The sequence below is a fragment of the Cicer arietinum genome, chromosome 3 (assembly GCF_000331145.2).
Source record: "Cicer arietinum cultivar CDC Frontier isolate Library 1 chromosome 3, Cicar.CDCFrontier_v2.0, whole genome shotgun sequence".
NCBI classification, from domain to species: domain Eukaryota; kingdom Viridiplantae; phylum Streptophyta; class Magnoliopsida; order Fabales; family Fabaceae; genus Cicer; species Cicer arietinum.
Window position 1 is genome coordinate 61090307 of NC_021162.2, and position 14372 is coordinate 61104678.

The 14372-nt window shown below is 30.2% G+C and overlaps 2 protein-coding genes across 7 annotated transcripts; one reads left to right on the plus strand and one right to left on the minus strand.

The window, feature by feature from the left end:
• The first annotated feature begins 872 nt into the window (after positions 1-872).
• Positions 873-5515, plus strand: LOC101506165 (uncharacterized). Of its 3 annotated transcripts, none has more exons than XM_004492682.4 (6): positions 873-984; positions 1096-1238; positions 1880-1963; positions 4244-4331; positions 4990-5069; positions 5154-5515. In XM_004492682.4, the coding sequence occupies exons 4-6, from the start codon at positions 4260-4262 to the stop codon at positions 5407-5409; spliced, it is 408 nt and encodes a 135-aa protein (XP_004492739.1). In that variant the 5' UTR covers positions 873-984; positions 1096-1238; positions 1880-1963; positions 4244-4259; the 3' UTR covers positions 5410-5515. The 3 variants fall into 3 exon arrangements, with proteins under 3 accessions (XP_004492739.1, XP_027188550.1, XP_027188551.1); XM_027332749.2 differs by having other exon boundaries at positions 875-984; positions 1118-1238; XM_027332750.2 differs by lacking the exons at positions 873-984; positions 1880-1963 and having other exon boundaries at positions 1058-1238.
• A 36-nt stretch (positions 5516-5551) lies between these two features.
• Positions 5552-11281, minus strand: LOC101504997 (uncharacterized). Of its 4 annotated transcripts, none has more exons than XM_004492679.4 (7): positions 10344-11281; positions 9836-10122; positions 9439-9506; positions 7657-9283; positions 7384-7520; positions 7034-7211; positions 5552-6687 (listed from the first exon to the last, which is right to left on the minus strand). In XM_004492679.4, exons 2-7 carry the CDS (start codon positions 9984-9986, stop codon positions 6095-6097), a joined length of 2754 nt encoding a protein of 917 aa, XP_004492736.1. In that variant the 5' UTR covers positions 9987-10122; positions 10344-11281; the 3' UTR covers positions 5552-6094. The 4 variants fall into 4 exon arrangements, with proteins under 4 accessions (XP_004492736.1, XP_004492735.1, XP_004492737.1 ...); XM_004492678.4 differs by having other exon boundaries at positions 10285-11281; XM_004492680.4 differs by having other exon boundaries at positions 11119-11278.
• Between the last annotated feature and the right edge of the window lie 3091 nt (positions 11282-14372).

Genomic DNA, 14372 nt, shown 5'->3' on the forward strand with positions numbered 1-14372 from the left:
TAGATTTCAACTGGAAAAAAACAAATTGATGTCGTTGTTCGATTCAAACCCAACCCAAAAGAAACCCATGTCATCTACCTTTGAACAATTAGGAAGTTGATCCAACATCTAGATTTCTTGATTCCTGTCACTAAATCCTATGAATTGTGAGTATAAAATCAAAAATTAAAACACAAATGTAAAACCAATTACTTTTTATACGAACCATGACCTTGTTTAGCTTCCAACTCAATAGAAGGAAAACAATTCACAACATTCTAATAGAAATAATATAACGTTTCATTGAGATGACATACAATATAATCAACATCACACAAAGACAAGAAAAACATATTTCATATTTCATCTTTCTCTCAATGACTATCACTTTAGTAATAATTTTTTGTTTAAAAATGAATGACATTATCAATTTTCAATGTAATTTTAATTGTTTTTTTTTTCAATTGTACCATTAATTATTACTATGTACACTAGTTTCAAAATATTAATTCTACTTTGTATTTATGACGGTGGAAAACACACTTCAATAGTTATGAAAGATAATTTAGTAAGATAAAGGTTATGGAAGCATTTATTTGATTAATTGAAATAAAATTTATCTGCCCAAGACTTTAAATGATTCAAGTGTGTAAAGTGTAGTGAACAGAAATAAAATTTCAACCAATTAAGTGATATTGTTAAATAAACATTTCAACTTCGAATTGATAACTCACAATTATGATTAAAAAAACTCAGACATTATTTGTTATTTAAAAAAGAGAACAAAATATTTAGAGTTTATAATCTAAAGAGATTAAGGTAGAATTAGTGAAATATAAAAATAATAATGTGAAAAGTGTAATTTAACTTTTTAAAAAAATCATTATCTGCTGCCTGGCTCGCTCGCTCGCTCGTATCTTCATCCGTGCCACCGTTGTGCGACTCAGGGGCGGAGCTGCGGCCACCCCAAAAACAATCTACGGCCATCCCAAAAAAAAATTACAGGTAAAATGACTAAAACACCCTTATTAAAACTAAAAAATAACAATAATACCTAAATTTAATTCAGTTTTCTCTTTCTTCCTCTCTCTTATCCCTTTTGCTTACAAGTTACAGCCTTCCTCTCCCCCTCCTTCAGAATCAGATTCACAGATCACAACAAGCGGCCGCCTCTGCCTGACTGTCTCCGTGGCCGTTCGTCGCTCTCGCCTCTCTGTTCGCCGCAACTTCATCTGTCGCGTTGCTGCTTTGTTCAAAAGGTTCGGATTTCTATTTTGTTAGTGCTGATTTTTTATAGTTAGTTTTGATTTGGAATTCTGTTAGTTCAAATCGTCGCTCCTCTGTTAGTTAGTTCGTTTTGATTTTAATTTTTCTTAGTTCGTCGTGTTGGTTTTGAGTTCTCCATTTTGTTGAGTTTTACATATCCTAAGAAGTTAACTTATATGGCAGTATCCAATATTTTTGTGGAATTCTACTCTTTGCTTATGTTGTTTTAGCATGAAATTTAAAGTTTATTTTGTTAGCATTGAGTTTGGAGCTTTGATTTGGAGTTTGGAATTTTGATTTGGAGTTTCAATTAGAAGTTAGTGCTGATTTTTGTTTAGAGTTTTTGTGTTGCACATAACTGTTATGTTCATATAAAGTCTTTCAGTTTTTTTGTTGCACATAAGGTGTTTGATTTTAAGTTCATATAAAGTGTTTGAGATTTTTTGTTGAATATAAGGTGTTTGAGTTTTGTTGCATTTTATGTCCATTACTTTAAGATATTCTTAAGTCATGTAGTTAAATTATTTGATACTTCACTTTGTGTTTATTACAACTTAATTTTGTGCTATATAATATTATTTATATATTTAATTTATATATTATATTTTTATATCGATCACCTCAAACTTTTTAGTCAAGCTCCGCCATTGGTCCGACTGTCCTTCGCTTCCGGCGTCAGCTCATCTCATCCCACTGCAGTGAACCACCACCACCAAAGGTACCTACCTCATTTCATGCTTTATAAATTTCCCTTTTCCCGATCAATTTCTGTTTTTATTTCACACATATTTGAAAAAGTCAACATTGTTAGGCCGGCATTAAACCTTGTAACCAGACCATTAACCCATGTCCTGATTAGGGAGGTCAAACGCCACGGCCACGACCTATAGTATAGGCTGTTTGGTTGGATTTTTTTTTCTCTAAATTCCAAAACACTCTAGAATCACGACAATAGAATTGATTATGATAGAATCTTGATGCCAGGGTTTTATGATGTACTATTTTAGTATTTTTATTAGGGTTTAATTTGATGGTAGTGTTTTGTTAGGGTTTAGTTTGATGGTAAGGTTCTGCATTGTGTCAAATGATAAAGTGAATATATCGTTTGAGATTATTTGAAATATTAGCTGAATTTGAATCTATTTCAAAGAACATATTACACTCACATTATCTTAGATATACTTTTGCTTATTTTTGCAATTAAAACTGAAATCGTTAGAAAAATCAAACAAAGAAAATATATTTATGTTACATAATTCTATAGTATAATTGTAGTTTGATATATGCTAATCGGTTGTGATGAATTCTGACTAGATCCGACACGACAAAGATGTTAATATATATGTTAATTAACATAGATATTGTGGTGTATGTGGTTGTAATTTTGAATTCTATAATCAATGTGTATTATGAGTAGAATTGTTGTTGTTGTATTATCGTTGCCGAAATGTATATTTGACTCTAATACGTGAAGGTGACATGCTATTTGGACATTTTTCTTGTTACATGAATTAACCTAAACCAATGACATGTATCATGTAGATTGATATATGTAGAGTGCATTGTGTAGATGTGTAGAGTGCATTGTGTAGATTGATATGTGTAGAGTGCATCACGTAGATTGATATGTGTATAGGGACTGAAATTTATTTTATCAATTTTTTTAATTATTAAAATTGCACTTTTTTTTATTAGGGACTCAAATTTTAAAATTAGAACAGTGCCTTCAAAATCTTTAAGATGACCTTGATTATATATAGATTCAGTCATTGAAGTCAATGATGATGATTTATTGTTATAGCAAGTGGCGTTTGAAAGCATCTGATGCACACTTTTTGCACTAATACATATTTAGTACTTTAAGTTTAGCTCAATTATTGTCTAGGTTCTTTAGGTTTATTTTTTCTCGATTATGTCTTTATGTTACATTTGTTTGCACCGTTAACCTTAAAGAATTATTAAATTACACCTGCAGTCCTTTAAGTTTGAAATTTTTTTGAAATTATTGTCATAAAATGTTAACATCTAATTGAAACATCACAACAAGTTGACTATTCAAGCGAATTTGCATGTGAAGGAAGTTAATGACATTGATTATGTAGATAAACATTTACTACCTTGTTTTTAAGGCTACACGTGTATTTAAATTGTTGTAGAGAAAATAAAGAAATATATACCATTTATAATATTTGATAAATTTTCTTTGAAGGATTAAAATGATGAAACATATTATTGCATTATTTGATAGAATTTCAAATGATCAAAAAATTTCAATTGAACTAATTGTTGTCGAGATTGAGACAAAAGATTAACGGTACAAACATAACGTAACTTAAACTACCAAATCAAGAAAAATAAACTTATAGGACTTAAGTGAAAATTGAGTTAAATTTAAAGGCTGGTGATGTATTTTTACCTTCATTTTGTTTTTTCCTTTTTTTTCTAACCAAGGCTTTTACCTTTGTTCAATCTCTTCAAAATGCTTATTTGCTTTCAATCAGGTAGATCAATTTGAATTGAATACTAGACAAATGTATGGATGAAAATTTTACTAAGTTACCCTTATTAGTAGTATATTCATCATTACCATAAATGCAAATCAAAGATATTGACTCCAGAGTGATGCAAATAGTATTAACTAGAGGTACAATTGGAAAATTTTGTTAATATTGCATTCAAGTAGACATGGCAACGGATTTTGGTGGGTACCCGCGAATGCGGGTTGTGTTGTCATCCCTAAATTCAAAGATGAGAATGAGATCGTACTATAAATTAAAACATGTTTGCTTGAATTTATATCTTTCATCCAACTGCTCTGCTTGCAGCTCTAGAGAATTTGTGAATATGCAATTATTATATTTGTTAAAGTTGGGCAATAAAGGTCAAATAAATTTTTTTCTTTTTCTTTGTTCTAATTATTATGTTATTATCAGTTAATTAAAATTTTAGAATACATAGGCGGCTGTATATATTAATTGTTTCTCTTCAATTTGTGAAGGCGCAGAAAGCTTGAAATGAGTATTACGGAAAATCCAAAGAAAACTAGTGCTCCCCCAATTGTTAAGTTGAACAAGGCCTTGAAATTGGTAAATATTCTTTTTGCTCTTCTTGCTATGCATAGAGAATAAGGTTTATGTACTTTATGTCCATGTCTATGAGGTGGTTGGTGAATTATTTGATATAGTATTGATCTGTATTCATTCAAATTTCAGAGTATTAACTTACAGTGATGAATGTTTTGTTAGATCTGTTTGCTAAGTTTTGCAGCTAGTATTAACTTATTTTATGAAATTGATAGTTTCGAAATTTACCTTGTAAAGATTGAAAAAATTATTTATTCGATATTATGAAAGATTCAGGCATTGCCCCTATCCTCTAATTGTCACATAGACTCCTTTGTTGTGACTCTTTATCTTTTGATAAATTTTCTGGAAGAAATATGTGAAATTTCCATTGATTATATTGGATCTCAGTATGAACCAATTTATAGTTTATTTGGGTTCACAATTTCATGCTTTATCTGTACTCTCACTCTCATCCTCAAAGGATAAGTAAAAAGTATTTTTACATTCAAATCATGGCGCAAAATGGGCTGAGTGGAAGACAAATGTATTTCTTCTTCATACTCCTTTTGTGTTCAAAAGTTTAATATGTAGTTTTTTGGGGATAAGCTAAGAGGGATTTTATCAAATATTGTAAATTTTAGGGCTGCTTGACTTACTTGTTGATTGCTCTGATTGGCAGGCTGAGGCATGGGTAAATAATATGAGCAAATCTGCAGATGATGAAACAACAAATGTGGATATGGAGGGTCGACCTCAAAGGTCAGTATAATCACCATTAAATTGTTGATTCTTTGGCTTTTGCAAATCTGTTTGATATATACCTACCATTGCACATCTTTGTAGGCTTGGTCTAGGTGCAAAAGTTTCACGACAATCCAAAGTAGGGCCTTCAAATGACCCTGTTGAAAGGAAATTGTATGCCAAATTGGATGCTGAAAAAAGAAAAGCAGCCAATATTGCTAAAGAGTCTTCAATTGCAAGCGACAATTTAGATGACGATGAAGACGATGAAGATGAAAGCAGAACTAATGCTTTTGGCAAGAGGAAAGTGAAAGCTCCTTTGACCCCAAATATACTGGGAAATAAGAAGCAGAAGTAACACTAATATGAGCCATTTTTTATATGTAAGGCTTTGTTGGCATGTTGGCTTCAACAATGTATACATTTTATTTTAATTTATTGAAGTCATTAGGCATTTCATTTTATTTTGTTATACTTCTGCTTGTTCTCCACTTTGAAACTAAACCAAACTGATATCTTATTTCATTATTTCCACACACTGAATTACAATAGGTTAACCAAAAAGCAAATATACAAAGTAAGGATTGTGTCAAACAAAATTATAACACACCAGGTAATATGATCAGCAAATCAAACTTTACAAAATCTACACAACCTTTAGCCCTCACAAGGTGAAGTATGTCACACCAAATAAAACTGCTACTTTGTCTGTTATCATTGAAAACAAGCCTACTTTAGAACTTTTGCAAGAACCAATTGCAAATGGCTGGCTTCCTGCATTTTTCTTTTAACTTTTGGTTCCTTATTGAGTGTCCTCATTCACATTATATTTTCCATCATGTATGATTAAAGAAGCTTATGACACCCCATTATTGCTCCTGGCCAATTTATGTTCCCATGCGCAATGTATATATAATTTTAATTCTCTTCACACATAAGGAATTTACTTAACAGCTTGCTTGAGAGAAAAGTACTGAGTTGTCTTCTACAACAAGTTAATGCTGCTCTCATGGTTCTTCAAATACAAATTGAAGGAGAGAGCATTAACTTTCATTACTTTGATTCACAAGGTTCAATATTGTATCTTCCATCAGTTCTGCAAGAATAGCGTCGCCCATTTCAAAACCAACTGTTTCAGCATCGAATCGAAGGTCCATCCATGTTCCATTTTTTGCCAAGTCTTTCTTAACAATTTGTTCCAAAGTATGCGGTGGAGGCAAAGGAAGGACATGCCAGTGCACTCCTTCCCAGACCTTGAGAATAACCGTTTTCATATTTGGAGTTGGCCTTATACTAGGATTTACAAATGATACCCAAGGTGAGAGCCCAAAGTAATGCCAGCAAACTTCCATGAGAACCTCGTTGATGCAGTCGAACAGGAGCTTCTGTTCGCGACAAAGCATGTTTGAGAAGAACTCTACCTGATCAAACAAAGAAGGATCTAGTATTCTGTCTGAGGAAAGGCATTTCATCATTAGTTGATCTTGTGTCAAGTCAGCAGCTTGGAAGACAGCATTTATGTAGTCATATATCAATTCATTTTCTTCGAGAGAACACCTTCCTCTATTGAATCGATCCACTGGCGAAGAGTCACGTTCCTCAAATTGAATTTGTAGCGGCTGTACTCGTAATTTAGCTGAAAATCATGAATGAATGTGTTACCAGATTAAAATTAACATGTTAAATAAAAAGGGGTAGTCGGTCCTTCAATCACACTTCCAATTCTTCTTTTCTCTATATGCAGGGAATGAAGGAACAAGAATCCGAACCAGCCAAATTATCTAAAAACATTTCTCCATTATAAAGTATGAATTAAATAACTCCACCAACCAATATACTGTTTCTATTTCTTTTATTAGTTTCAAGTTTAGAGACAGCTCTACTGGAAAAAAAAAAGTTTCAAAATATTGTGTTTAAAATACTATTTGAACTTTTAAGAACATAGCCATAGGGTCCTTAAGGTTCTAGTGCAGGAATTTTACCAGGCTGACATGTGGAGTAGCCAGGATCATCATCGGAGAATGGTATATCGAGCACAGATACAGGACTTGGCCGCCCAGATACATCAGTACTACTTTCTAGCTCTTCAATTTTCTTAGCGTTGAAAGAGTGAGAGGGGGATGACAGTGGAGATGATGGTTGGTTTTCTTCTGTCAAATCCTGCAAAAGAGTCAAATGATAGTTCACTTCAAAATAAAATCTCACAGTAAAGAGGATTTGAAAGAAAAATCTTAAAGGGTCTATTGTAACTGATTGAAACTTCTAGCATTATAGCCAGTTTATCTCAAAATCAATTATTACATAAAATATTCAATGTAGTAAGTGAAAGTACCTCATTCAAACATTCAGAACATCTAGCACCATCAAGAATTTCTGAGAAATCATGATTTTGGTCCTTCCCTGCAATGCAGCCACTTGTATCCGAGGAAGACACCAAAACATCTATATCTTTTGTGAATTCTACATTACCTGCACAAACATTAAGAAAGGGTGAATGAAAGAATAAATGTAAACGCAAGCAAGCACACACAGACCATAGTATCTATAATAATTGTTTTGTCAATAATATCTATAGTAATTTAAATCATGTACTTTGCACTAGTACCTTCCACAACTATCTCATCTCTAACAAGATAACTGGCTTCAGCAGTATCAACAAGACCAAGATCATGTGAGAAAGTTGACTTAATTTCTGGTTCTTCGTTAGATCTTTCATCACAAACGCTTGACCGGTTTTCTGACCTGTTTGTTCCGTCATCTGGTTGATCAATAGAAGTTGCTTGCTCGGGAGACAAGTTATCCTTGTTAACCTCCCAATTTTTATCTGATGCGGATAATCTCGCAGGCACAGTCACAAAATGATGCTCCGAATTCCCTCCAGGACTTCCAAGAGGAGAAAAGTTGTACTCAGGAAGGGACAGTATTCTCCCAAGGGTTTTCGGAATCTGCCTGGTAGAAATGTTTGTGTTCTCCTCTCCATTATCTAGCATCTCAGACAAATGTTTCTTAGCTTCGATGTATATGTTAGAAACCTTTTCCTTCGTGGAACCACTTTCATATTCCACATTAACTTTGGAGTCATTCAATGTACTAGTCTTGTTTCCTTGCACAACATCAAACATAGGTCTTGCAATTTTTTCAATGAAGAAATGGTCTTTATTAGGAGATTTCATTCCAATTTTATCTTTACCAATGGCTTTGCCTTTTGAGCCAATGTTTTGACTTTCGGTAGGGAGTTTGTGGTTTCCATGCTTCTCCTTTCCGATAGCATTTTTTAGTTTTCTTTTTATCTCTGTAAGAGAAAAGTGCGAACCAACTCTCACAGAAGGACCTTTGTAACAGACAATATCACGAGAGTCAAGTGACGGAGCAATGTTGTTTTCACTTTCTGAATTTCGCATGCCTGTTGGTGCAGGTTTCAGAATGACAATTCTATTTGGAAACTCAGCTTTCCCATTTTTATTTGTTGAAACTTTTGATTGAGACTTAACCTTTTTCCAGAAAAAGTTATGACGCTTGCAGTTGACAAGTTCACTAGTTTGTTTTAGACTGCTGAGGTCTTGTTCAGAGAAGTTGGAATCAGCAACAGAATTGCATTCTTTTTCACTTCTCCCTTGAGCATTCTCCAACTCCTGAATATATTTCAGTAAGTGTGAATTTGGATCTTGTAGAAGTTTGAGAAACAATTCCTTATCCGAGCTTATAACCTGAAGTGTTTCCATGAGTTCATGCGAGCAAAGGAATTTTTTATCTTCTACCAGATCTTTCTCATTCAATATCATCTGTCTCATAAAATCATGAACTGCATCTTTTGCAAGTTCTTCAGAACTAATATTCTTTTTGTTTGATTGAGTATGAATTTTGCTATCATCGTCATCATTCATCATAGAACAAACACGTTCAATTTGACAAAAATCTTCCATTATCTTGTCTAAATCTACATTATCTCTTGATTGTTGCTTTGAGAGCTGATTAAGTGAGATTTCAGATTTCAAAGTTGCACTCAGATCATTGGTGTCCATCTCTCGGCTTTTCTTGCGAGATTTTCTTTTTCTTTTGGAATCTGTCTTCAGGGAATCTTCAGATCCTAATTCGGATTGCTTTGATTCCACAACTTCACCTTGATCCCTTATTTCATCCTGATCAATGAACATCTCTTCTTCTATGAGTTTCTTCACACTAAGCTTGTCAGCATCCGTTGTCACGGTTAGTCTCTTACTCTCTCTTCTGTCCTGAAACATAGATGCTATAGTTATATCAAAATTTGACTATGCATGATGTAAGAAAATCATAATCTAATGTAACTTGTGCTCTTTTCATGTATTTAAACTTCAAATTTTTGGCTGAATGAAAAAAAGAAAATTAAGATTTGGATGGACAAACTTACAAAATTGCCTTGATATTCTTCATCCAAATTGCTCAATGCCTCAAATTTGTTATTGGTAAGTACAGCACCTGCAGAAACAAAAATATGAAAATTCAATGATTGTTATGATGCTTTGTGATGAACGCAGCATGGCTGAACCACAGGATATTTCAGAGTTGTTATTATACACAAAGAAAACATATGATGAAAGATATCAACTCAAACATTGATTGATATGCAAAATAACACAAAAGTATATTCAAGATTTTCCAGTCCAAATTATTTAGTACAACCAACCAAATTTTATTATATATTTAGCTTACATTACAAACATTCCTTGTATAGATATATAGACACATGACACGAGCAAAGTTGAAGAATTATTTGGAAGTAGAAAATTCAGACATTGAAACATTACCAAAAGCATGTTTGCTGCTGTGCCTCTTATCTACAATCAACTTCCGAGTAAAGCGGCCACGACGAAAATCAAACATACTAATAAAACCCGACATACAACCTGACTGATCTTTCTCATACTGTATAGGGAATCTTTGGGATCTCTTTGCCATAATGATGATTGAATTTGGCACAATTGATTTTCTTCTTTTCTCTTTCCCCTTTCCTTGGGATGCTAATAAGGTAATCTTAGCCTTTGGTTGATTATGTTAATACAAAACTCCTCAGTGGAATAACCTTTTGCATAGCCTGATATATGGAAAAACACATTCAATGAACAAATGCTGCTAATAGTCATAAAAAAGCTCCAAAATCATAGTTTGTGAATAATTCCCTAACAAAAAGGGAGAAATAATGCAATAATTATATGCAGACCAAACTAATCTCTTCATGCTAACAAGTTTCACTTACAAAGCATAAACATGCTGAAAGAGTAAAAGCCAAAGATGCAGCTTGATGAGTCCACTTACAAAGCATCTAGGAATTCCAATTTCAGTCCCTAAGTTTCACAACTGAGTGAAGCTATCTAGGACAATATAAACTTGCTTTGGAGGGAAAAGTATCAATGTCGTTTTTTCTTCATGCACATGCCTTAATTAACTCAAGTTTTAAAGAAAAATCTGAAAATTTCAGTTATCCATAAAAGAAAAGTGCAATTGAGACAACTAGCCACAGATTGACAGCTCACTAGTATAGAGATTCCAACTTCACTTTCTTCCAATATGAAAAAAGGTGAATGATTAAACTTGATGGAAAAGTTTGATAATCACAAAAACAAAAGCTTCTGATACACAAAAGCTTGGTACCAAACACTATCTAATCCTAAACACTGTCTAATCCAAAATCACCAACTTAGACAGAACTCGATGATTAGTGCATAACAGAACTAATAAATGCAATCAATGATGCATTCAACCACTGAACCATCAAAATCCAAGTTAGCAAAAAAAATAATATAACTTTATGAATGAATTTCCCTCTTCCTAACCAACTTGAACATTTCCAACTCATGAACACCCTTCTCAATGAAATTCCACATAACACAAAAAAGCAAATTGCATCAGTAAAATCTTAGCTCAGTTTCAACAAAACCCAGATGAGAAAAAGAAAAGCTTTGAAAAACAAAATGGACTTTCAGCAAATTTTAACAGAAAAAAGACAAAAAAATATGAATTTTTTTTTCCCTTCAAGTGGGTATCTTTAAGAACAGCCAAAAAGAGAAGAAAAATGGTAACTTGCACCGACCCAATATGGTTTAACGCGGTATTTTGACATGGGCAGCCATTAAAGACTTGAAAAAAGTGGAAAGAAAAAGGTGAGAGAGAGAGAGAGAGAGGTTGAAGACAAGGTTTGGTATTGTAGGAAAGTGAAATGGAAGAGGTTACTTTTGACAATGTTGTTGAGTGACAGAAGAAGAAAAAGAAGAAGGGGCACTAACACTAAGGTATGCTACGTACTATGTGGGCTCCACAAATACCCTTTTTGTATCTGATGTGATTGTAATTGTAATTGCATTCTACTCATTCAACATCTATATACAAATTTTCAAGATTATCACTACTTTTTTAAATACCTCTCTATTTAATTAAGATTATGTAACATTTTTTGACTTTTATATATATATATATATATATATAATCCACATTTTTTTTTACGGTAAAATTATAAAATCATTATATTTATATTTAAAGACAATTCTTTTTCTTTTAAAACATATTTATAATTAAGATATAAATAGTATAATATAATTAAAAATATAGTTAAAATATTAAAAAAATCCATAGAATTTTTTTTTTCTGTTTATCAATTTTGTCTCCAAACACCGTCATAAATGTCAATTTGAATTGCCTTCATTTTATTACATATACATATCTATATGATTATATGATGTGTGATTCTATCTATATAATTTTTTTTACGTATTTTATTTTTTATATTCAATGTGTTTTGAAATTTATTAATATAATATAATTTTTATTATATTTAATGTATTATTTATTGTAATTTTAATTATTTTTAAAAAAATTCACTACATAAATTTTCATGATGCAACATTTTAAAAGACACCATAAAACAATTAATACATGATCGCATTCTAAAAATACGACATTAAAAAAATGTATTTTAGTATATAAATTTATATTTTATTTTATTTTTTAATAAAAAAAAGATATTATAAATAAAAAATCCAACATAATGATATCAAATTAAGAAAATAATTAGTTAAAATAACACCATTATAAATACAAATTTTAATTTTCTTTATTTTAAAGTGAGCAATACACTAAATTAGTCACTAACTTTGAAGAGTGTTCTCAAACAAGTGCGTGAAATTATAAATATTTTAAAATATCTTTTAACTCTATTAATATATTAAGCTGATTCGTATATTTAACTATTTATTATCAATTATGTCTTTCATATAAACAATTTACTATCAATTTAATCTTTATATTTAACTACTCACTATCAATTTAGTTATTATATTTAACCATATCAATTTAGTTCTTATATTCAAGCACCTATTATTAATTTAGTCTCTAAAATGATTTTACATATAGATATGAGTAAACTTTAACAGTCACATATCTTTTTAAAATATTTATAATCTTATAAATTTATTCGAAAGTCTATAATTTTGTAAAATCAAACTTGCCCTGAGGAAAATTAAACAATTCAACATTAATTTAACACTCGTAAAATATGTAGAATTATATATTTTTTCTTCTCATTTTCATGAGAGAAAAAATAGAACTACAACAATTGAAAATTTTCATACTTGAACGGAAGAAAAAAATTTGTATGATCATAAATTAAAATTTAGGCATAAAAACAAAAATCAAAATAAAACGTAGAAGAAGAAATAACTAAATGGTATATATTTTTAAATACATTAAATTAAATATTTTTTTATGTATTTAAATAATTTTTATTTGAGATCATAACTATATAAATATTTTTCCTTTAACTTAAGTTATTTGTACCTACCATAATCAATGAGTTAGTCTTATACACTCACAAGATCAAAAATATACTGTTTAAGTATTTAAAAAAGACATTTTTTTTAAACATCAACAAAAATTAAAATTAATTTTTTATTAAAAAAGTATCTCTTCTTTTTATAACATAAAAAATATATTTTTTATATGTCTTTAAATACAATACATTTTTTCTTGTGATAATGCATGACTTTCTCACAATTGATTTAGATTTTTTTTACTGAGAGAAAGTGAACGCCACTTTTGTGAATTCATACCATTATTAGAAGGAACCACTGTGATTGAACAGCTTATACTATACACTACAGACATCCACCATATATACTATACAAAAAGATAACGAAACAAAACTCAAAAGTAAGAGTAAAAAAAAAAAGAACGTAAAATCAATTTTTTTAAGCTTTAATGATTCTAATTAAAATTGAAAACAAAATAATTTCTACACCAGAAACAAACATATGTAATTATCGTCAAAAAAGGTTAAAAACGGTTGCACTGGCATTTTTGTAAATGTTATTTCTATAAATTTTCTTCAAAAGCCATTCATCTGAATATTTTATATTAGTTTACTACAAAGTATATCAATTTATTTTTATGATAGTCAGATTGAATTATTTTTATATCATTTAATTGTTAATTAATATCTTCACCAACTTAATAACTAGTCACTAATCAGGCGTTAGATATGTTTATGTTTATTATTTAACAATTATACAATAAATATTGGGAACCGGCCAAGATTAAACGACTCTATTTTTTTTATTCAGATTCAACACTATTTTTTTTTCCTAACTAGATATCTATGGTATGATATCCTATGTATTTTTTAGGAAAGATGCTTTGCTATGTATAAATATACGAGTTAATATGTAGATTAATATTTGAAATTGTAAATATCAGTTTAAATTAGTTTTTGAATTTTATAAATTATAAATATATCTTTTAAATTATAAAATATTAATTAAAATAGTTTTTATGTAAATTTTGTTGTTATATATTTTGATGTGATATTGTAATTAAATATGTGTTTATCCATGTTGATCCTACATTAATGTCATATTTTCAGAAATAAATTTGTCAATGAAATTCTATAATATGAAAGATAAATTTGTGAGTAATTGTAATTGTGTATGAATTAATTATAGACAAAATTAATCCATAAAAAATTTAAATTTCATCATAAAATTAGTACACATTGTGATCACATTAATATGAGATAATCGTTGAAAGATTAAATATTTAATTAACATGTCATATTATAATTTCCAACGATAAAAGTTTAAATATGAACTATTTTTATTACTATTAAATTTATAATTTCAAGAACGTATTTGCTAATTTGTAAAATTTAAATATTATTTTAATTGACATTTATAATTGAGTGATCAATTTATCTATTCACTCTATGACACGAATTAAAAAATGTCTATATATAAAATAATGTAAAATTATTTAATATCTATAACACGGATTAAAATATGTCTATACATAAAATTAAAA

Bases quoted from the DNA above. Each gene is read 5' to 3' on its own strand.
- LOC101506165 (XM_004492682.4), top strand. From the start codon at position 4,260: ATGAGTATTACGGAAAATCCAAAGAAAACTAGTGCTCCCCCAATTGTT. The intron at 4,332-4,989 runs GTAAATATTCTT...TCTGATTGGCAG, and splicing joins TGAACAAGGCCTTGAAATTG to GCTGAGGCATGGGTAAATAA. The intron at 5,070-5,153 runs GTCAGTATAATC...ACATCTTTGTAG, and splicing joins ATGGAGGGTCGACCTCAAAG to GCTTGGTCTAGGTGCAAAAG.
- LOC101504997 (XM_004492679.4), bottom strand. From the start codon at position 9,986: ATGGCAAAGAGATCCCAAAGATTCCCTATACAGTATGAGAAAGATCAG. The intron at 9,507-9,835 runs GTAATGTTTCAA...TTGTTTCTGCAG, and splicing joins CAGCAGCAAACATGCTTTTG to GTGCTGTACTTACCAATAAC. The intron at 6,688-7,033 runs GTAAAATTCCTG...CATGATTTTCAG, and splicing joins CTACTCCACATGTCAGCCTG to CTAAATTACGAGTACAGCCG.